Genomic DNA, 21,824 nt, shown 5'->3' with positions numbered 1-21,824 from the left:
ATTATGTTAGAATGCGTATACGACAATTTACCTATCAAGAAAATAGCAAAGTTTTGCAAAACTTAAATTTCAAATTAATATTGCATTTTTAAATAATAAATTTATATTAAATTGGTGTTTTTGTAATGTTGAATGTTTTATGATATTATCTTCTAACTTGTGATATTACCTCAGAAGAAAAAATTGGTTTCTCAAAACTTTATGAAACTATTACGTAAATAGAGAATTCTGTAGTGAATATAATGGTAAAAGAAAATTTTTGTCCACAGATATATAAAACAATGAACAAACGTAGTTTTATATATATGTGGATACTGGATATTAAATATTTAAATATTAATATTATATTAATATTATTATTATATAAATATTAATAATATTAATAATATTTAATACCGGCATAACCTCAAAATCACCTAACCTTTACCCCAGCGCCTTACCCCAAAGTGGACAACATTGGAAACATTTTCGACTATGTAAGCGGAACACTGATGAAGTAGAGTTGTCGGACCATATCTTCTAAGACCCGTGAATCACAGTGTTAAATATTTTTCACAGTTAGATAACTTAACAGATTTGTGATATCATCACAGTGTGATAAAATCACTGTTATATTATGTATGAGTAGCAGTCACTGCTACTGCTACTCATTGGATCACTGTGAAAAGTAACAGTGACTGTTACATTTTAACATCACTACCGCCGATCATTATTTAATTATTCCTCAGGGTAAAAACCGCGAAGGCGTGCAGCGCACTACGCCCGGACACGGAATCAATGCAATCAAGATACTTTGGGGTCGAACGTCGAGGAAACGTGGATCACGTCTTCCGGCGTACGCAATTGTCCGGATTTTCGGCAAAAGTACGCGGTCCCCGGTCGTTGACTTCGCCGCGGGTTGTTGTTAAAAGCAACAAACGGACGCGTTCGGACGTAAGCGCGCGCGTACGCGTATAGACACTAATCGCAATCGTTTACGTGCCAAAACAATAGAGCGCTGTTAGACGAAAACGAGTGTTCGCCCAGAGTCGTCCGACACGGTTGTAACGCGGGCGCAGCACGTGCTCGGATCGTGTGCACCGTCGTCGCACCCCGTTGATGAAATATTGAAAACAACGCGGGTTTTTCACAATGGCCGCGGACCGGACGTTGTCGCGCGGTTAGACGCGAATACCCGTTCGTATAACAATATCTAATTTCGAATGTAGGGACGGGTGGGGCAAATGAAACAATAGTGTTTCGAAAACATTGCTCAGCTCCCCGCACGTCCAGTATTGTAGTATATGTACATACGCATGGATACGCGCTGGGAGAATTCGGGTTTTCTCAGCTAATCTCGCGGACGGCTTTTGTTTACGCGTTTGTTTAACAACACCTCCGTGGAATATTGCCGTTTCGGTTAAACATCAAACATTGTTGTTATGACGCGATATCCTCACCGTAATTATAATCACACGGTTGTATGTTATATGTGTAATAATTGTGCATGATATGTTATATTTGGATAAGACGGTGGTGTAATAATTTTGTTTTAAGGTTTAATGCCACCTGCACAAAGGAAAAAATAAATAATGTATCTATATTAATCCATCTGACGAATTCCAAAGAAACGTGGGAATTTTTTAATTTCAAATTCTGATTACTGAGTGAAACCGGGAATGTATTTCAATTGAAATCGGTAAGCGCGTGTGTATCTCAAACATATCTACCGACGACGTGGAGTACAAGAGTAAAAAAAATGAAAGAATTCGACGGCGCGCGATAACCATCAGGGATACCCTGCATATAATCTGGTGAACGTGGATTTATCGAAATGCAAATATCTCTAAACGAATGTATAATGTCATTGTATAACGATATGTGCTCGTATAAAGTACCCACTTTGTAAATTATTTGTTTTTTTTCCTTTCCGCGGTTGACAATAGTTTAAAACGTCGAGAACGATTTGTTCGTTCTTAACACGTGTTAACATGTGAAGGGTGTAGTAGATTATAGAAATAAAACATTTATTTTGTTGTGACAAGTCCTGCGTATGGTTATAGGTAAATCAACAAAACGTACAACCGTTAGATTGTGTGATTTACAGACTTATGAACCGTACGGAATTTGAATAGGTCGAATAATAATTTTTCGGTAAACAAAACATAACATTTTATCATTATGTAAATTTTAGTTGCATTAATCTTTGAGATTCAAATCAGGATACATACCTATTAAACTGTCGCTACACATTATAACATTAGATTAAAATCCACTCATGATAACATACATTCCGAAATGCTATTGTAGGTTATGTGCGTTCTGCTAGAATAACATCGATTGACTATATGTGAATTTAATCGATACTAACAGAATTTTGTTCAAACTACTACCAGGTAAATGTGTGTTGCTTTCAAGCGATTGAAATTAAACGAAATTAATATTATTAATTAATTTAATTAAAATTATCGTCACTGTCAAGCATTCGTTTTTAAGTTACAACAATGCGTACATTATTTTTCTGTACGATTGATAATAGCATTAAATGTCGAGCTGTAAATGGATATTCAATTGAAGTCCAAATCGAATACATCAGTGTACTGTTTTACTGTGTAAGGAATCAAAATTGATTTAGCACTGTTTAAATATTTAACTGTGATACGATTGTGTTGCGAAGGCACATAATTATGTACCTTATATAAGTTATAGATTTTGAAACCCGCGGATAGAATTCTCAGAGGAATTGTTATGTTTGTTTAGTCGGATAGTCATACTGTGTGCTATGTCATACTAGTCATACTATGTCCTTGCCAATTACATTGAGTGATGAAATGATCGAAATATTTGTGTGTTTCATGACATAGAACGATACCATGCGAATGTTTTGGACGACGAGTGATCGGGATCCGATCGACAGACAGTATACGGACGCGTTGAAATTGGGCAGCTCCTGGAAAGGCTCACAAAGTTTCCATCCCAGAGGTCCAAAGTTCAGACCAAACACGGATTACTACAAAAAATGGGACGTCACCATGGACAATGTAATTGATTGTTTAAAATAATACACGTACAGGTGGTGTCACACAAAGTCACGAAGATGTACCCGTTGCGATATTTTTTAAGATAATAACGATTGTCAAACTGTATAATTTTGTATAAAACACTTTAGAATATGGATTATAATTATTCCTGTTTCAATTAAATTGTTGTGCCATAGTAAAAATTAAAAATTACTTGATTTTTCTTAATTTTAAAAAGTTTGAAGATTTCAAATTTATAAATCTATAAAATTTATTCTTTTATAAATTTTGACGTTTAAATTTTTATTTTTATTTTACTCAGGATATTTAAATTTTTTTATTTGTTATAATTTTAAAAAAATATATAGTGTACCATAAGGTTATTTTGAAACTATAAGATGACAATATAGACGAGGTAAAATAATATCGAAAATCCAAAATACTATTATGTTTAATTCATTATTATTATTCACAAAAAAAAAATAAAAAAAATATTGTCGTTAATGAAAATAAAAAGTTAAAATTTAATATCTCATGAGTTATAGAAAAAAAACAGAAATTTATTATTCCAATTATATCAGGAAATACCGCAACGGTATATCTTCGTTGGAAACCTGTACATAAAGTTCAAACGTATACAATTTTTGTGTTAATTAACCATTTTTTTTATTCAACCTCTTCAGATGCATCTTAAAGACAACATCGACACTTTGTATTGGTGCAAAATCTTCAGAGCTCCCAAGATCAACATGAAAAATCATATTGTTGGGGTGAGTTTTTTTTACTTATTAAATATTAAATTTAAAACATTTGTATAATATATACATATAAGGTTCGCGACCAATCATCGTTGACTTGTTGATCTAATTTAAAAATATTGATTTATTAATTCAACATAAATTATAAAATCAATATAATTTTGAAATGTCTTCAAAACAAATTTTTACATTTGAAGAAGATTCTATGCTTTAAATGGATATTCAGTTGAAGTCCAAATCAAATACATCAGTGTAGGTATTTAATTACTGTGTAAGGAATCGAAATTGATTTAGTGCTGTTTCAATATTTGTCTGTGACATCATTGTGTTGCGAAGCCACAAAATTATATACCTATATAAGAAACCGTTTTGAAGTTGTACGGAATACCTATTTAGTCGCGCCGCAAAAATTTAAGTCGCACGAAGTCGGTCACGCGTCTACAAACGCATCCTTAGGAATCGCACTTTTACTATGTATTATTGGTAGATTACTAACCATATTGTATTATATTTTGGTATATACCTAATATCATCGTTTAAAATACCAAACAGGTAAAGGTGGAACTATGGGAGTAAATATTAGGATTATACATTTTACGCATAATATTTTATATATTAACACTCATTAGTCCATGTCATTTGATTAATTCTTACAGTGTGAATTAAATAATATAAGCAATATTCAACTATAACAAATATATCCATGTCCATTGGAACGATCCCGATCACATGTTAATCGTGCCGACTAAATCATAGCAATCGAGTCTCGCTGCTCTCGAACCAGTTCAATATAATATCGACTAGTTTACAATATTTAAGACGTTAACGGCCAAATACTATCAGTGTCTGAACTTCAATTATCGCAAGCAAACGATAGAGAGGAAATATGATAATATAATTTAATGCAGTATTAGTAATCACGTTTCAGCTAAAAAAATATAGAATAATAATAATAATAAGTAGCAGAAGTGTATGATTATTAGATGCGTGTTAAATCGATCTGTACAGTGAAAGCAGTATATGGGTGTTATTTTGTGTGACGTGTTGCATGTATGATATAGACAGATTTTAAATTGATAATTATAATAAAGATGAAGTTTATAAAAATACCTGTAGTTACTTATAACACTACGAAAAATAATAATATGATAAAAGAGAATGAAACGTTTGCTGGTCTAGTGGTGATCGATTCTATTTCTAACTCTACGTAACTTCATAATTTTTTTTTTTTTTTTTTAAAACCACACAAATGAAAATTAATGAGGAGGAAGGATGACGATTGTTGTATTTAAATTCCACGATCGGTTAGAATAGAGTAATATAGAATAATATTTAAATATTTTCCCCGCTTATCAAGGTGCTGCCGTTTCATAGGTAGAAATGACGATGCTTAATAACAAACGTCTTTATTTTTTCCGTTGCAGTTCGTGCCCTTGCTGCACGCCGATACGCAATCTCTCATCCACCACATGATCCTGTACGAGTGCGACGGCGGCCCGGACTCGATGGAGAAGTACGTGACACTGAAGGGCGCCCAGTGCTACGGCAACGCCATGCCGGAGGACTGGAACAAGTGTGTGTCGCCCGTGGTCACGTGGGCCATGGGATCGGATGGACAGTTCTTGCCAGACCACATAGGAGTGCCGATCGACGGACGTGACAAGTATTACATGTTGGAAGTACACTACGACAACCCCACGTTCAGGAAAGGTATGCACTTTTTGCTCTATTACGGTATATGAACACGAGTAAAGGTAAAGAAATAAAGGTGGAATAAAGTGTGTATGCGGTACGTGCGAGGAAAAACGGTATACATAATATGGTATATGCGTGTACACGGAAAGTTAAACGCCCTATTTATATATACAGTGGGCACGTTGGGATGAGATTGTGTAAATTTGTGTATGAGATAAAAATAAATTAGCTCGAATGTTTTGTTTTTATTAAAATATAGTAAAAGAAAAATAAAAATAAATTATCTGAAGCGGGGCTGTTTGTGAGATAAATGCGTTTCATGATATTTTGCACGCTCAAGTGTATGTTTAAACATTATGAGAACGCTTAGAAGCTGTAATCAAATCGTATTAATCGCTGTAATTTATTGTGCCCGGGGACGTGTAGTGATGGACAATTCAGGCGTCAGGGTGTTCTACACAGGCCATCTGCGGGCCAACGACGCGGGCATCATGGCCGTGGGCATGGCCGTGTCGCCGATGCACATCGTGCCGCCCAGGCAGTCGACCTACAGGACGGTCAGTTTGTGTGACAAGGATTGCACGAACGTCATATTCCCGGAGCGGGGCATTAAAATCACTTCCGTCCTGCTGCACGCCCACCTGGCATCCAGGCAGCTCAAGCTTCGGCACGTGCGACACGATCAGGAAATGGCTACCATCGCGCAGGTAAATTATGCACACACGCTTAAGGATCACTTGGTTACAGGTTTTTCGATGGGAGAAAAATAATTATAACGCTTACAGTTATCTCGTACATTGCGTACCGAACGCAGCGTTTGATATTTCGTTTGATATTCATATTAGCGCGCGTACAAATCCATTATTGCAATCGATCGGGTGTCGTGTGCATCGTGTGTTGTCTCTGTGTTCATTAAGATACGCCTTCTGAAAAAAACGGACTCGATTTTCTCACTTTGACATCTCACGTTGTACATGGTTTTTTCTTTCAATTTTTACGAAAAAACTCTGTTTTTTGTCAGCTTTGTGGGGAAACAGTATAAACTTACAGGTCACCTGTTGATATCGAAGGAGGGGGGTAAGGGGCGTTAATAAAAAGCGATTGTGATTAGTCATTAATTTTTAAACTTAATTAACATCGCGCGCGTGCACCCTACGTATGCTTTATTACGTGTGTGAAGTCCACGGGTATTGTTGTACGATTCGCAAGTGAGTTTATTGCTGCCGTCTTATAAACGTTTATTTATACTTATAACTACGTGTATAAGTATTTCGAGTATAGATATACGAGTACACGAACTTTTTACTTGTTGTTCGGATATATATTTCCACTGACAGATTGCAATAGTTTATCTCAAAGTCTATAATTTACATTTGTTGCCGGTTCGATCATTCTCCGTTAAAGAAAACAAAATTATTTTTGTATGGCGTAGGAATAAATATTATAAATAGTATTGCAATAATTATTTCAAGCACAAGTAAAAATATTTATTTTTAATTTTTTGTGTAGGTATACGGATAAATATTTCCGCAAATTCCATTTAATTGTAATATAACACATTACTTATGTAGTATGTATTGTGTACGTTCTTCCCGTACAGGTAAAAAGAATAAAAATGCTCGCAGCTTTCGTTTAACGCGTTATGTTGCCTCTGTTTTTTTTCCGACGATATCACATTTGAAAACGAATCAATATGATATGATGACGTGTACTTTAGAGATCCACTTGCATACACCGATGGGGAAATCACGATTTTAGCAGATTTCAGGATTTTATGTTATGATACATTATATAAGTACTCCTTCACCCTGAAATGCACACGTCAGACAAGATTTCTGTACCCTATACCTACAAAGTATACAGAATGTAAGTTTTCTGTTACGTCCTGTGTTCGAGCATTGCATTGATCTTTAAATGCATATTGTACACGGCTTTTTGTTATTTATTCTAACATTGGCCAGTTTTTTAATTTGTTTTTGTCGCTTATACAACACAATATAGCAGTGTAGTAACAACAATTACATTAAGTATATTACATAATTAATAGTATGTAGAGCATAGTAACAATAAAATACAAGTAATAATACAGCATATTTATAAGACATTAATGACTGTATTAATTATTCATAATAAATGAGCACAAATAAATTTGAAATAATTTTAATTATAGTGCATGTAGCATATAATTTACCATTGCCAAGTACTATATATTGACAGGTTGAAATTATCAAATAAAATTTCAAACTTTATATGCTGACTCAAATTCAGAGAAGGCTAAAGGGTTTAATCACCCTTTGGCCTTAGTTAGAATATATTCACTATAAATACTAGATGCACGCATGTTTTATGTGATATATGATATGAGTAAAAGCTGAAATTCTGATCAACTTTAATGTGTTAAAAACAGGGCTTAAAACCGTTCCTAATAAAGTTGGTAATCGGCCCCGGTTGGAGTCGACAATTTTTTAAAGCCGATAATCGGTTATCGTTTAATTTTGATATTATGGTAACCGGTAATCGTTTCTTTAAGGATATTTCAAAAACTATAATAACCGTTAATCGTTTAAAAGCTGATAATAAGATTTTTTGGTAATCGGTTACCGGTTAAAACTGGTTTTTAAAAAAAATATTTTTCATTTTTTTATTCATATTTTTAAAACAGTTTATTTAGGTGATTCGTGGGTTAATAATATAACTTTTATTATTACAAAATCAAAAACTTAATATACTTTAAATTGGTCGATTTCACTCAATTTCAATATTTATTTTTTCAAACTGCTTTAAAGTTTAAAATATATTATAATCAAGATAATGATAATCAAAAAACTAAATTGCATAAAAAAAATTTATTGTTATAATTTTCTTATTTATAATGGTAAAAAACTGAAATTAAATATAATAATTTTCTAAGATGACACTAAGATTGATACATTGCCACAGAACTTATATTGTAAGTTATTGTTGTTGTTGTTTTGGTTATATTGTATATAATACAGTAACCCAAAACCTGGATGAGCAGATAATAAAATTACAGTATTAAAATATCAAAAATACTAAATGGACTAAGCCTCTATTCCACCAACTATTTCGTAATAGGAATCAGCTACGACGACGACGTTTAAGAGGGTATTTATAATGTATAGTTATACCTATATATCTGATATTCACAACAGATAAGTAATCCTCGACGGCTATTAATTGGGGAAAAATATTTAAAAATAGCTGGAAAATTAAATTCAACTATAATAGTGTAATGTAATTAATACCACGAAAAAACCGTTAATTATTTTGGTCGGGAATAGGTTTTGGTTATAAAACCGGGATTGAAAATACGAGGTTATCGCTTTGATGTTAATATTTAGATATTTACCTTGATTACCGATAACCAATAACCACTTCCAGCATTCCAAAATTAAAAGTGGTTATCGGTTTTCGGTTCTCAAATTTACGGTTTTTATCGGTTTTCTTTACAAACCGGTTACCGGTCTTAAGCCCTGATTAAAAGCTGTTACAAATGCGTTTATTTGACTTACTAACATAATATAGTGTTCTTTATTAACAGGATGGCCGTTACGACTACAACTACCAGCAAGCGAGAGAATTGGTTAAAGAAGTGACCGTATACCCCGGAGACGAATTGATCACGGAATGCGTCTACAACACAGAAGACCGTCCGCAGTTAACGCACGTCAGTGTATATAATTTATTTTAATATTACTTCGTAAGAGTAACTATGGTCGGTGGGGGGAACAAGGTAAAATTAGAGGTATCAGTCCTTCAAATTTTAAATATTATTCTGTTCGACCACTGTACGAAAATAATGTAAAACTTATATAATTACTGCAACGTGTGTAGTATTGAAGTTATTTTTTCCTAAATGATTAATTATTTGTCGACAATATTAATAATGGGCTGCAACTTGTTTGCGCACAATTCATAATTTTTACCTGAAAAATCAGAACTCGTTTGCGCACACGGTTATGTTAAATATACAACTGGTTTGCGCACACGAAAATAATATTTTTTTGAAGAGTAAGCAACGTATAATACAATGTGGATAACAATTCAGGATCTTTGTGTTTATACGCTTAACCAAGAAGTGAATATTAAAGAGTTCCATGTAGATTTTGAGATATTCGCACACAATGCTTTACTAAATCTTTATCCCGATTGTAAAATTGTGACTTGTACTTTTCATTTAGCTCAAAGTTAGTTTTGGCACATTCAAAGTAACAAACAATTATTACTTGAGTATAATATCAAAAATTCCAATATTGGCAATTGGCTTAAAAGTTTTTTTGGTTTGCCGTATTTACCTCCAAAAGAAGTAAAAGATGCCTTTACACAATTAATATCAGATTGTCCAACGTCAGATTTTTCATTTCCAACTACGTTCTTGGAACATATAAAATTCCCGATTCAAAATGTAATCCTACGTTATGGGCAGGACATCCAAAAGACGAACCTCGAACTACGAACGGTGTAGAAGCATTTCATAGACATTTTAACCAACAATTTTACACTCCACATTCCCACATACACCAGGTAATAAGCGTAATTCTTAAAATACAAAGCGAAACAGAATTAAAAATAACATCAATCAACAAAAATATAAATAATTATCACCGTAAGGAGTCAGTAGAATCAGTTGAACATCGCATAAACTAATGGACAAAATATACATCTGGCGAAATAGACCAAATTAAATACATTCAAATAATGGGAAACTTTTATTGCAAAAAATAATAAACACGTATATATTATCTTATACGTATATATTTCAATCATATTATATTAAAATTAAAATTAACATGCATTTTTAACTTGAACAAGTATTAAATATTATTTATTACAATTATTAATAAGCAATTAACATACATTTTTAACCACACCTATGAATACATTCATAGACAGTCCCAAGTCTGTTAAGGGGGAAGGAAAATGTATGTAAGTATTTTAATAATAAAGAAATATTAATATACAAGGTATAAACTATTAAAGTCTAAAAGGTAACTGTGCGCAAACCATGTGTGATTACGACTCGACTGTTCCCAAACGAGTTGTTGGTTTGTGCCCAAATAAGTTGTCTTTTTGATATTTGTGCGCAAACCAGTCATAGGCGCAAATAGGGGGGGGGGTTTGGGTAGGCTTAGCCTACCCAGTTTTTGAACGTAATGTGTAATTCCCGAATCTCATTAGTTATGTGTATTGTGTAACGGTTTATTGTCTTTAGAAGTTTAAATTTATCAATAATATGAATATTATCATTATATTATTATCAAACATTTCATTATTTACGGTTAATTATCAATAATCCAGGTTCATTTTATGAACATTTTATCGCTAATCACGGACGAAGAGTATATAACTAGCCCGTTTCGTAAATGTTGTACATAAGCAATAAACATGCGTATTGACGAATAAGGTCTTAGAATAAGATAAGAAAAGTGAAAACGGTGGTCCGTGATATTCGTTTAGCAGGCTGCGTTTCTCAATGCTTGTTATCGTTGAGAGTTTTGATTATAATTAATTTTAGTTTATAAATTATAAGGTGTTTTTAATTTGTATTATATCGCAGTAAAGTGTAAACGATTTCAATTTGAATGATGTAAAAGAAGTTGTTGAAAAACAAACATATCCGAACCTTTTTAAATTGTTACAAGTGGCTTTATCTATTCCCATAAGTTCAGCCACTTGTGAAAGATCATTTTCTTCAATGAGACGAATAAACAATTGGCTAAGATCCTCCATAGCACAAGATCGCTTTACATTTTTATCTATTTTGAATATAGAAAGAGATATAACTAACAAAGTAAATGTGGATGATATTTTAAACAGATTTGCAGAAAAGGACAGAAAAATAATGTTAATTTAATTTTGTAATAAATATTTAATAGCCAGAACTGTATATTTTATCAATTACATATTTTTATCCTTTTTTATTCAAATTTATTTAGGTAGCTAGTCTGTAAGTGAAAAAATTCTTCTTTGAAAGTAATTATTAACCATTACAGGTAAGGACTTCTCAGCAATATAAATAGAAATATATTAGTGTTGATAATCAATAATGGGGGCATGGGGGTGAAGCCCCCACGAGTCAGTGATAGCATTAAAATGTAGTCCACCCATAAATAGAGCTCTAGTTGCGCCTATGAAACCAGTACCACCCTAATAATGAACATCGACGCGATTTTTTCACAGGGCGGATATTCGACCAAACAGGAAATGTGTTTGGCGTTCGTCACATACTACCCGCGAACGCCGTTGGCTAGCTGCTTCAGCATGACACCAGTACCGTTCTTCTTCGAAACATTCGGTGTTCAACAGTTTTTGGATTACAATATGGAAGGCGTGGAAAAAATCTTTTTGAAACTAGCAGACAGCACGTAAGCATAATTTAGTGTTAAACCTCTAACTCCCCTATTATTCAAGCTGAAATCTATTACATTGTAAATTCTCTGAGTTACTACGAAAGTATTACAAATAGTGTAGTAGATGGATGAATTTATTTTGTATAATTTGATATTATTATTATTCACAACGATGTAGGATATTTTGTTTTTATTAAACACTGGGGTTGAAAGTTATATACGTGTATAATTTATTAATTTGGCTTCATGATTCCGTGGAGGAATCTTCCTATCACTCGAGTTGTATTTAAATATATAATTAAAACATTTTCATTATTTTAAAATCCTTGCCACGCATCTGACCTAATCTGATCTGTAATTGGAATTAGCGATCGTATTATTCGGCTCCCGGATAACAATACGCCATACAATTACATCAAATGTATTAATTTTTATGTCATTGCGAAGCGCTCATATTTTTCGTTCACGCTGTAGAACCAAGAAACCGCCCGTACACGCTCCGGCGACACACGTGGCGTTGCCAGCTTTCGACGACGCGAAGACGTTGGACGAGCTCAACCAGGCGCACATATCGTACCTGATGAAGCAGCCGTCGTTCACGATCGAGGATGACAACGAGCCGAACCTATTCAAAGATTTGGAGATCATGGAACCCGTCGAATTCCAGAACAAAACGTTCCAGCAGCACCTGGACAATCTGCCGTGGGAAGACGGCCTGCTGACCAGGAACATCGAGAACCGGTTGAACAACGGCAAACACATGACGTTCTGTCGGCTACACAACGATACATTAGCCCTGGTAGGTTCTCATCCTGTCCGTTTTCAAACCATAAACCGAATTTTGGTCAAGTTCATGTAATAGTGGTCAAAAAAAGTTGAATTTTTTTTTTTATTTTTAAAATTTGACCAGTAAAATCTCCGTAGAAGAGTAACAATACATTATGTATACTAAGTTTAAATTTTAACTTTCGCAAATAACTTTAAATTGTATTTGCTATTTTACTGAAAAAATTTCACTATTTTAAACTTCTCTGTATTTTACATTTATATACTCGTACATAAACATTATGAGAAAATTGCAGTCATGTGAAATTCTGATCACCGGTATACTGTACATCATTTTTTGGTAAATTAGACACGGGTCACGCTGTGGCGCAACCATGATTTAATACTGGTAGACGATAATATTGGCACGTGATTCGAATAAAATATTTGACAGCGTTTCGATGAAAAATAGAAGTACCTACTCGTATAAGGGTAAAAGACCCGGATAATAGGATAAAAACTCATTCCCTTTTCCGCTCATAGTTGAAAAAAAATCTGTGTTGAAATACAGCTTCTATTACTTTAATACAGCTCGATTTATTATTGAACCATTTGCATAAAGAAATATTATCGTATAGGACGAGTACTAAAAGCTTTCAGTAAATTCAACATTTGTTTGATCGTAATCTAATATCTATGCTAGGAATGGATTTCATGTGCCTTGTCTTAAAAATACAATAACGGTTTGTTTTACGAACATTACTATCGTAAATAAAAGTTTACGTATTTAAAGTGAAACGATTAAATAAATAATCATTAAATAAGAGTAATTTGATATCATACGCCTATCTTCTAGGTAAATGTTTTCTTATAGACAGCTCGAAATAGTTGTTTAACCTCGTCCCATCACCCTCTCTAAACCATTTCAGGGACTCATTTGTCATATGAATGGGCATCAGTCATGATAGTCCATTTTGGTGATGGCGATTTCGGGGAGTCTACGTCCGCGTCTCTAAACGATACAATGTATTCTAAATTATCACACGATTGATATAACTGATTATGTCAATAAAATATTTTTATAATTAATGGTTTCCGGCGATGCTAATGATGGCCTTTTTTTTACCATTTTTGCAGATGATGAACACGTACGCGTTTCCTAACTTCACGGCGTACAGGGAACCGTTCAACGACGCGTGTGTGGCATTGTCGAACAAGTTTCAAAACACCGCCTTGACCGTGCAAAGTTCCTACTTACTGATCTTATTGAGCACCGCACTGATTTGTATACATTAGGAACAATATAGTCGTTGGTCGTATAATAATAAGAATAAATCTCTCACTCATTGTGGTCTAGTTCATAGATTTAAGTATATTTTACCAAAGTCACATTTTTTTTGTACATAATATTTGTAGTATTTTTTTTATTTATTTATTTATTTATTAATAAACCTATGATTTTGAATTTTGTACATACCATGTTTCAAATAGTTTTGGTTTTTCGCACGTTGGAACACTATATCATACAGCTAACATGTAACAGACGAATGATTCATGTCAGTGGTCGGCGACCTTTATTGACCTCATTCACAAATTAAAAAGAGTTCATGAGACAGATAGTACAAAAAAAACGATATGATATTTAATGAAATTTGCTAGTTTTGGAATTTAATGGGGGTCGTATAAAAGAGACGTGTGAGCCGCTGGTTGTCAACCACTGATCAGTGGCGTAGGAAAACTCACTAGCGCCTCTGTCAAACTTAGAAAAATATGCTTTTTAACCAATTAAAATTTAATGTTATGATAATTTTTTTTCACCTTTAAATTTACTGATTTTTTAATTATACAATTTATAATTATAAATTATTATTACAGTGTTACTCTTAAACTTTGAAAATTTTCCTTCTCATTTTATGATTGGCAAATTCATCGATGATTTCTTCAAATGAAATTTTTTATTTAAATGCTCTCGTGCTATTTTCATAATTTCATCATTATAGTCACACGTAGTGTGTACAAATAGACAACATCTACGTATTTCAAAAATTATAATGGAAAAATTTTGATTGTATTGTAGAATAAAAATACGAATTCATGCCCCTGGCGTAGGACCTCACCATACCCTTGCTACGCCACTGAGAGAGAGAGATGTTATTGATTTCATATGTGATTTCTGTTGTACATAAACCGAGTTAAAACTGATGCGAATATTTCGACCCTAATACTGTACTATAATATCGTCCGAACTATAATATCAGAGCCGGTTTTAGGGAGGAGCGAGTTGTGCCCAAGCACCAACACTATACCTACCTTATAAAAATTACATAAATAAAAAATAAAACTTAATTTTACTTTTGAGCAACAATACTGTAAAGTTTACAAATGTACTAAATATGAGTACGCTAAATAATTTATTTATAATGTTTATTGTTAAGATATAAAACGAGACAGTGGCGGCGTGACAGCAGATTTTTGAGTCCCTGGAGTCAAGTCAGTGGGTGGTATTGACCATTGAGTATCAATTGATATGTAGCATGTAGAACGAATAGTGGGAAGCTCTTTTTACAAGCTACCCTTAATTTTTTTTTTAGGTGGGTGGGTGGATGGGCAAAATCCTAACAGGACTCATGAAGTAAAATATTTCGCGCCACCACTGAAACGAAATATGTGATCCTTCAATAAATATCTTAAAAAACTTATTAATCTAATGTGCATAAAGCCGTAAAGAGTATGTTAAGATTATATAATTTTTGTTTGTTTAAAAAGTATATGTAAACAAAAATCACATTTGTAACTGCAACTGATCACGTTCTTCAGAATAACGTGTCTATATCTTTAGAAAACGAAAATTCAGTCGAAACTTAATTATTTACAATTTCTTTGAATAATCAATCAACACATGTTCAATATTTAAATAAATCTATTTTTGAACCTCCGGTAATTTATTTAGCAGACCCTGGAAATTGACCAATCCAACTTGGTCATGCCGATCATCGTATCGGTATAATAAAAATCGGGCCTTGTAAAGTAAATAAGTAGTCCGTAACAAATCCGTGAGAATTTAAGAATTTTATTCAAACGGATATAAATGGACACTATAGTATTAACCAAACCCGGTGTCGATAGTAATTTTATGCGATTTGTACAAGCCCAGGAGTACTCGTATAACCCTTTCGTGTAAAAAAAAATATTTCGCACCAGGCTCCGCAAATCCTTGAGCCGGCACTGGACATTATACTAGTACTTCGTTCGACAGGATTAATATGAATTACCGTCGTTGTAATCCGCACATCCTGGGTAGCAGCGACCCATCTGACGGCGGCCCACGGCGGGCCTTAGGTCACACGTCTCCGCGGGTCCTTGGCCGTCCAGGTGCGTGAACTGCGCGCCGTCCGTGAAAAAGTTTTCAAACAAAATTGAACGATTTCAATTCGCCTGTCATGTTTGAATTTCGAAAATTTGTTAGTCGAAAATATCTTCCCCAGCGCGAATGTTTTGCTGGCCATGGTCTTGTACATGCGCGAACGAGTAATCCGTACTCTTTAAACGCGCACTGGAGACTTGTTTTTCGGCGGATATGGAAAAATATTTCGAGGTAGCCAATCTATATTATATCTATATATATATCGTAACACGGGCAGCTGCATACCAAGAACTGAGTTTATTAAAAATTTTTTTTTTATTATTTTACGTAGCAAGAATAGATTGTACACGTAATAAACAAGATTTTTTAATAATATTTCAAATAATTGTTGATTGTTAATAGTTTTATATTCACAGTTAGTATAAGCTTCGGATATTTGCTAAGATCCAAAATAAATCGTACATTTATTTCCGTTTTTAATTAATTTTGTGTTTTAAGTGTTCATGTATTTTAACTACGATGCACCGTAGTGTACTCGTTGAATTCATAACAAATTCATACTGATTGAGTTGATCAGAATAGTGTTGATCACTACCATCAAAGTGCCCATGTATCCAATATGTCCAATATCATATATTATATTGTTACGACATTCTCAAGCCAATTTGGAGATGTATTCATATTATTTTTGTTCGGTTAACTATGAAAAAGTTAAGCATTTCAATAACAAATATAATGCCTGAAATATGTGTTTGGATATATTCGGTGGGCAGCTTTAATCGCTTAACAATAGTATAATAGTACTATAATACTTCACGGAAGCCAAAAACATTATTGAAATTGAAGTATGATTCATTATCGGGAAATGACTGTCACGAAGTAGTTAGTAACATAATTTTAGATTTTTTTTTCAGAGAACAAAACTGTTTCCATAACTTGAAAAAAATTGAAGTTTGAACTGTACATTTGATTCCTCAATATTAAAAGAGTAGTGGATAGATCAGTTTCATTTGACACCTGACCTTGTAGAGCTACTTTTAAAATTTGATGGGAGAAAATGCCCAGTCTTGGAAAAATGTAAATCTATATGCATTTCACTATGAAACACGTTCAATCAAAGTTAGATTTAGCATAAATACTGATGATATAGACCCACTGGATACATTTTCCTGGTGTAAAAAACAAAAATTTAAGATTAACCAACAGTAGTTTCTTCAACACTTGTTTCCCTTCTGTCACACTCTTAGCCATTTTTATAGTCCTAATTTCTGGATTCCAAACATATCATAAACAATAGTTTGTAATTGTACCTCTCAACTTTTTGTTAACACAATAACTAAACATATGCATTTAATATCTTTAATGCTTTATAAATAAAGGTTCTTAAAAAAAAAAAAAATTCACAATATTGCCAAGCAACGCTAAGACAATTAGTATACTTTTAAACACGTTATAAATAAATATAAATATATACATAATGATTTCAGATTTTAATAGCAAATTTAAATGTTATCATATTTTTGAAATTCTTTGATAAAAATACTACATTATTAAATGTTCACTATATTTCCATAGTATTAACACATTTGAGGATTTTTATTCTTAAGTTGTTGTGAGTTTGTAATCTTGATAGTTAAATGAGAACCTTCTCAATAATATTGCCAAAATATATATGAAAAAGAGACATATTATTACTAGAAAAAGGACATTAGTTTTTCATTTAATAGTCTATCAATTAATAAGTTTTTGGATATTTTAAAGGATTTAAATAATTCTTCAATTTGATTAAATAAGGTATCAATAACTTATGATGTACTATTCATTTAATTGTAATATAACGATAGTAGAATCTAAAAACACAAGTTTGAAATTTAAACAAAAACGTAAGTTAATGAGTAATTCAAAGAGAGTTAAAATTCAAAAAAATAAACACCACAAACAATTAATTTTTAACAACAACTTTATTCTCATTCAGTTGAGTCTGATTAGTATCAGGTAATACTTCAGAACTAATAAGTAACATTTTAACTAAACCATCAATAGCTAACAATTTTTTTGTTAATAAAATTTCATTCTCAACAACAGTGTGTAATTTTGTCAATAGAGCACGAATTTCAAGACTGCATGCCTCAAATGAATCCCAATAACAATCTAAAACACAACAAAAATTTTGTTATTATAATATATAAATTATAAATATTGATGGACAAAACAAAATAAATAATTTCAGCTAATTTTATTGTTCAAAAGAATTTAGTGATTATTATTTAACTATTGAAAATTAATCAAAAGTAAAGTACTTTTATTTTGTAAAATTTTTTTATACTTGGTGTTTACAATGAAATTGATTTATATTAAATTATGGAATTTTTTTATAGATGTGATTTGATGTAGTTTAATGAAAAATATTAAATTGTATTCCAAGTTAAAACTATTCAGTTTTTGAACTTATCTTAAAAATCATAATTTAACTGTACACATTGATTGTTTCAATAGTATTTGATAGTTGTGTTTATGTGCCCATAACTAATGAATGGTTGTATAGTAGATAAATAGAAATGTACGTATTTATATGTTTTGATTTATGATGAAATTGGATGATTTAATAAAAAAATAATAATAAGTCATATTAATTTTAAACAGTAGTATATAAAAACCGTTTAGAAACATATTAACATATAATTAGAGATTTTAAAAATTATATTTATAAAAAATTAAAAGAATTTACAATAGACTAATTAAATAATTTACTATGTATAGTATTATTACCTCATAATAAACTAATATTTATAAATACCTTACCAATAATTATTGAGGCTACATGTGTCAGTGTTTTAGATAGTTTTCTAACACCAATATATCGAATAACAAAATTCAATAGCAATGCTAACTCTTTTGAATTTCTACCGGCAATTGCTTGTTCTAATCCGTTTCTCCTAAAAAATGAAGAATTTAAGTAATTAATTTCTTGTAATCATAACAGTTATAACTTAAACAACTCTTTAATATATTAAATGACAGTTCACAACAAAATAAATATTAAGATCAATTATTTACCTGCATAATTCATCAAACACATAAACTGTTACATGAGGTTTTTTGAATGCAACAGCATGAACCAAGACTGAATCTAAGGCTTGCTTATAATTAAACTTCCTTAAAGCATTATCAAACTTGCTCATTTGATCTGGTTGCATTATTGGCACAGACAAATCAATGCCATCAGAGTAGACAATTGCTGAAGCCCTTGCTTGCCTCTTTTTATTTTCAATGTTATGCTTCATAGCAGTATCACGTTTAATTATGTTAACAATACCATCCACTGTTCCAGCTACAATTGTTTTGTCATCTTTCTAAAAATATTCATAAATTTGATACATTTAAACTGTATATAAATAATGTATTAGAAATATTTTCGGATTAATATCAAATTGTATAGGGAAATATTTTTAAATTCTTTACTTCTATACTTAAAACATATTGTTTTATTCTATTAATCCTATGAAGATTTGTTTAAAAAATATCCTTAATTCAGAATTAAATTAAATATTAAATAATTAAAACTAGAAAACATAGTTTTTAGATAATTATTATAAATTATATTTTAATATCAATGATACATTCTTAAACTTAAAATGACTTAATGAATTCAATTCATAATATTTCAGGTATTTAAGTCAATAAAATTTAAACTTTTATGTTATTTTGGAAAAATTAACTTTATAATGATGTACTATAATCGAATACTGTTAAATACTCAATAAATAAATAAAAATAGATTGAATTGTCATGAAACTATTTGAATATCTGATGAGAATATTTTAAAATAATAAAATAATAAAAAAAAAACCTTTTTTATGTTGAAAGAAAAAATTGAATTCAAATCCTAATAATTTTAACAAGACGAATTACTTACACTTATATCAATACTGAGTACAGCACTTGGATAAGTAATATCATGAGATAGTTGGAATGTTGATACATTGTAGATTTTAACATGTTTATCCAATGAAGCTGTTACAATAGCTGAACCCTGTTTAGCCAAGCACAACGCTGTTACAGTCTTATGGTTCTGGGTTAGTTTAGCTAATAATTTACCAGCTAATACATCCCATATGCGAACTTCAGTACCACCTATAAGACAAATAATATAAGAAATTAATTAATTTGGGTAAATTTGATAACTGCTTTATATCAGTATAAAAGTCAAGATTAAATTCCATAGATTAAAACTGAATTACCAGCTGATATAAGTAAGCTACCAGAAGGTAGAAACATTAGACTTTCAACAGGTGCTTCGTGGTCAACTGACATAGTAACAGATTTGGTTCTTGAATCAAACATATTAATTTTTTTATCATAACCTCCAGAAACAACTATATTTTCAGAAATTGGAGAGACACATCCAGCTCTAATATAGTCCTATAATAATAAATTTACAATAATTTATTAATATTGAAAAACCTTAGGATTACTTATGATAATATTACCGTATGATAACCTTCATAGTGACCACTAATATTTTGACTACTTATATCCCAAAGAGACACTGTTTTGTCATCTGAAAAACTTGCGATATGATGTCCATCTTTGGTGAAAAATGTGCGGTGGACAGCTCTAAACCAAAAAAAATTCAATATGCAGTGGAGAAATATTTTAACCACAAAAACACAAGCTTACGCTTTATGTCCTCTAAACTGTCTCAGCATAGACTTTGTATTGACCTCAAACAGCCTCACAACTGATTCTTCGCCACCAGCACATAGTAAATGACCGTCGGCACGGAATGTTGCACCATAAGCAGCCTCTTTGAACTTGTTTAGATTTTTCGTGACTACTTTGGTCACCGGGTTGTAGACTTGCACCTGTAAAACAAATAACGGTGTTAAAATATACAATTAAAATCAGGTATCCAGCTAGCTGAACACTTACCCGCGCTGAACACGAAACTGCAAAATGATAAGGTGCACGTCGTGAGAAATTTACATAATCAATCGGTCCGAATTCTTTAACCAGCACTGGACTCTAGAAATGGGTAGGAAAACATTTTCTTTTGTTTATTAGATGAAACGAAAATACGTTTGAAACGTTTCCTTCTACTTACGGTTAATTTCTTCCAATAAGAATCTTCGACGGTGTACGAGTCGCTGGGACGAGCGAAAGGTTTCACAAATGATTTTTTAAAAGAAGTCATAGTTAATCGTTAATAAATTCCGATATAATATAATAAAACTGTCATAATATCGAATATATGGACGATTAATATTCAAACAAAATAACAGTCAATATCGCAAATCGCAATAAATGTATTTTGAATTTACTTTATTATCAAAATCATAACATTCAAGACATGTTAGCACAATATAACCACAAAATACTACATCCAATCGGTTGTAGCAGGGTAGCCAACAGCGTACCCGATCGTTTTCGTTTGGTACTACACTGCAACTTCTTGGTTCGCAATGTCTTCCACAGCAATAATTTTGGATTTTCTTCTTCGGCGAACGATTAAGGCTATGGTTACTATGTATGCGAATTATGACGAGTTCTGACGGATTCGTCCAAACAAACAAACACGTATTTTCTAATGAGAGTGTTTACATTGGCAGCGACGATTACGTCAGAACATTCACAATATCCTCAGAGGTGGATCCAGAGTCGGGGAACTGTGGGTCAAGCCATTTCAAGAGGTCATTTATTAGAGATGAAACTGAATTAGAAATTAATATCTTGAAAAAAAAAAAAAATATGCTCATAAAAGTGTACATAATACATTTTAGAATTAGTGATACCACCGATAATGACTTATTTACGATTAATAATTATAATCTAATTTTATCAGCGCAATAAATGTACGGAATAAAATATGATT

At 32.1% G+C, this 21,824-nt stretch overlaps 2 protein-coding genes across 2 annotated transcripts in view; one reads left to right on the top strand and one right to left on the bottom strand.

The window, feature by feature from the left end:
• Positions 1-14,024, top strand: part of LOC112682960 (MOXD1 homolog 1-like) — a 39,284-nt gene extending 25,260 nt beyond the window's left edge. The window contains exons 3-10 of the mRNA XM_025553754.1: positions 2,844-3,020; positions 3,683-3,769; positions 5,182-5,467; positions 5,879-6,159; positions 9,015-9,140; positions 11,654-11,838; positions 12,298-12,622; positions 13,726-14,024. Coding sequence (XP_025409539.1) covers positions 2,844-3,020; positions 3,683-3,769; positions 5,182-5,467; positions 5,879-6,159; positions 9,015-9,140; positions 11,654-11,838; positions 12,298-12,622; positions 13,726-13,884 — 1,626 coding nt within the window. The 3' untranslated portion in view covers positions 13,885-14,024. The remainder of the gene's footprint in view (positions 1-2,843; positions 3,021-3,682; positions 3,770-5,181; positions 5,468-5,878; positions 6,160-9,014; positions 9,141-11,653; positions 11,839-12,297; positions 12,623-13,725) is intronic.
• A 3,855-nt stretch (positions 14,025-17,879) lies between these two features.
• Positions 17,880-21,286, bottom strand: LOC112683008 (U3 small nucleolar RNA-associated protein 15 homolog). The gene is made up of 9 exons (XM_025553835.1): positions 21,057-21,286; positions 20,885-20,977; positions 20,633-20,817; positions 20,443-20,569; positions 20,194-20,374; positions 19,869-20,086; positions 19,010-19,305; positions 18,755-18,888; positions 17,880-18,103 (listed from the first exon to the last, which is right to left on the bottom strand). Exons 1-9 carry the CDS (start codon positions 21,144-21,146, stop codon positions 17,895-17,897), a joined length of 1,533 nt encoding a protein of 510 aa, XP_025409620.1. The 5' UTR covers positions 21,147-21,286; the 3' UTR covers positions 17,880-17,894.
• Positions 21,287-21,824: the final 538 nt, after the last annotated feature.

The sequence above is a fragment of the Sipha flava genome, unplaced genomic scaffold, assembly GCF_003268045.1.
Source record: "Sipha flava isolate LNK unplaced genomic scaffold, YSA_version1 217_pilon_pilon, whole genome shotgun sequence".
In the NCBI taxonomy this organism is placed as follows: Eukaryota; Metazoa; Arthropoda; class Insecta; order Hemiptera; family Aphididae; genus Sipha; species Sipha flava.
Note: the sequence above shows the minus strand (reverse complement) of the source record. Positions and strands in the feature narration are given on the sequence as shown.

What these genes read in the sequence shown, in the direction of transcription:
- LOC112683008 (XM_025553835.1), bottom strand. Translation starts at nt 21,146, where the DNA reads ATGACTTCTTTTAAAAAATCATTTGTGAAACCTTTCGCTCGTCCCAGC. An exon ending in CAGTTTAGAGGACATAAAGC is followed by an intron (nt 20,570 to 20,632) that starts GTAAGCTTGTGT and finishes TTTTTGGTTTAG; the next exon opens with AGCTGTCCACCGCACATTTT. An exon ending in TGTAGCCTCAATAATTATTG is followed by an intron (nt 18,104 to 18,754) that starts GTAAGGTATTTA and finishes GTTGTGTTTTAG; the next exon opens with ATTGTTATTGGGATTCATTT.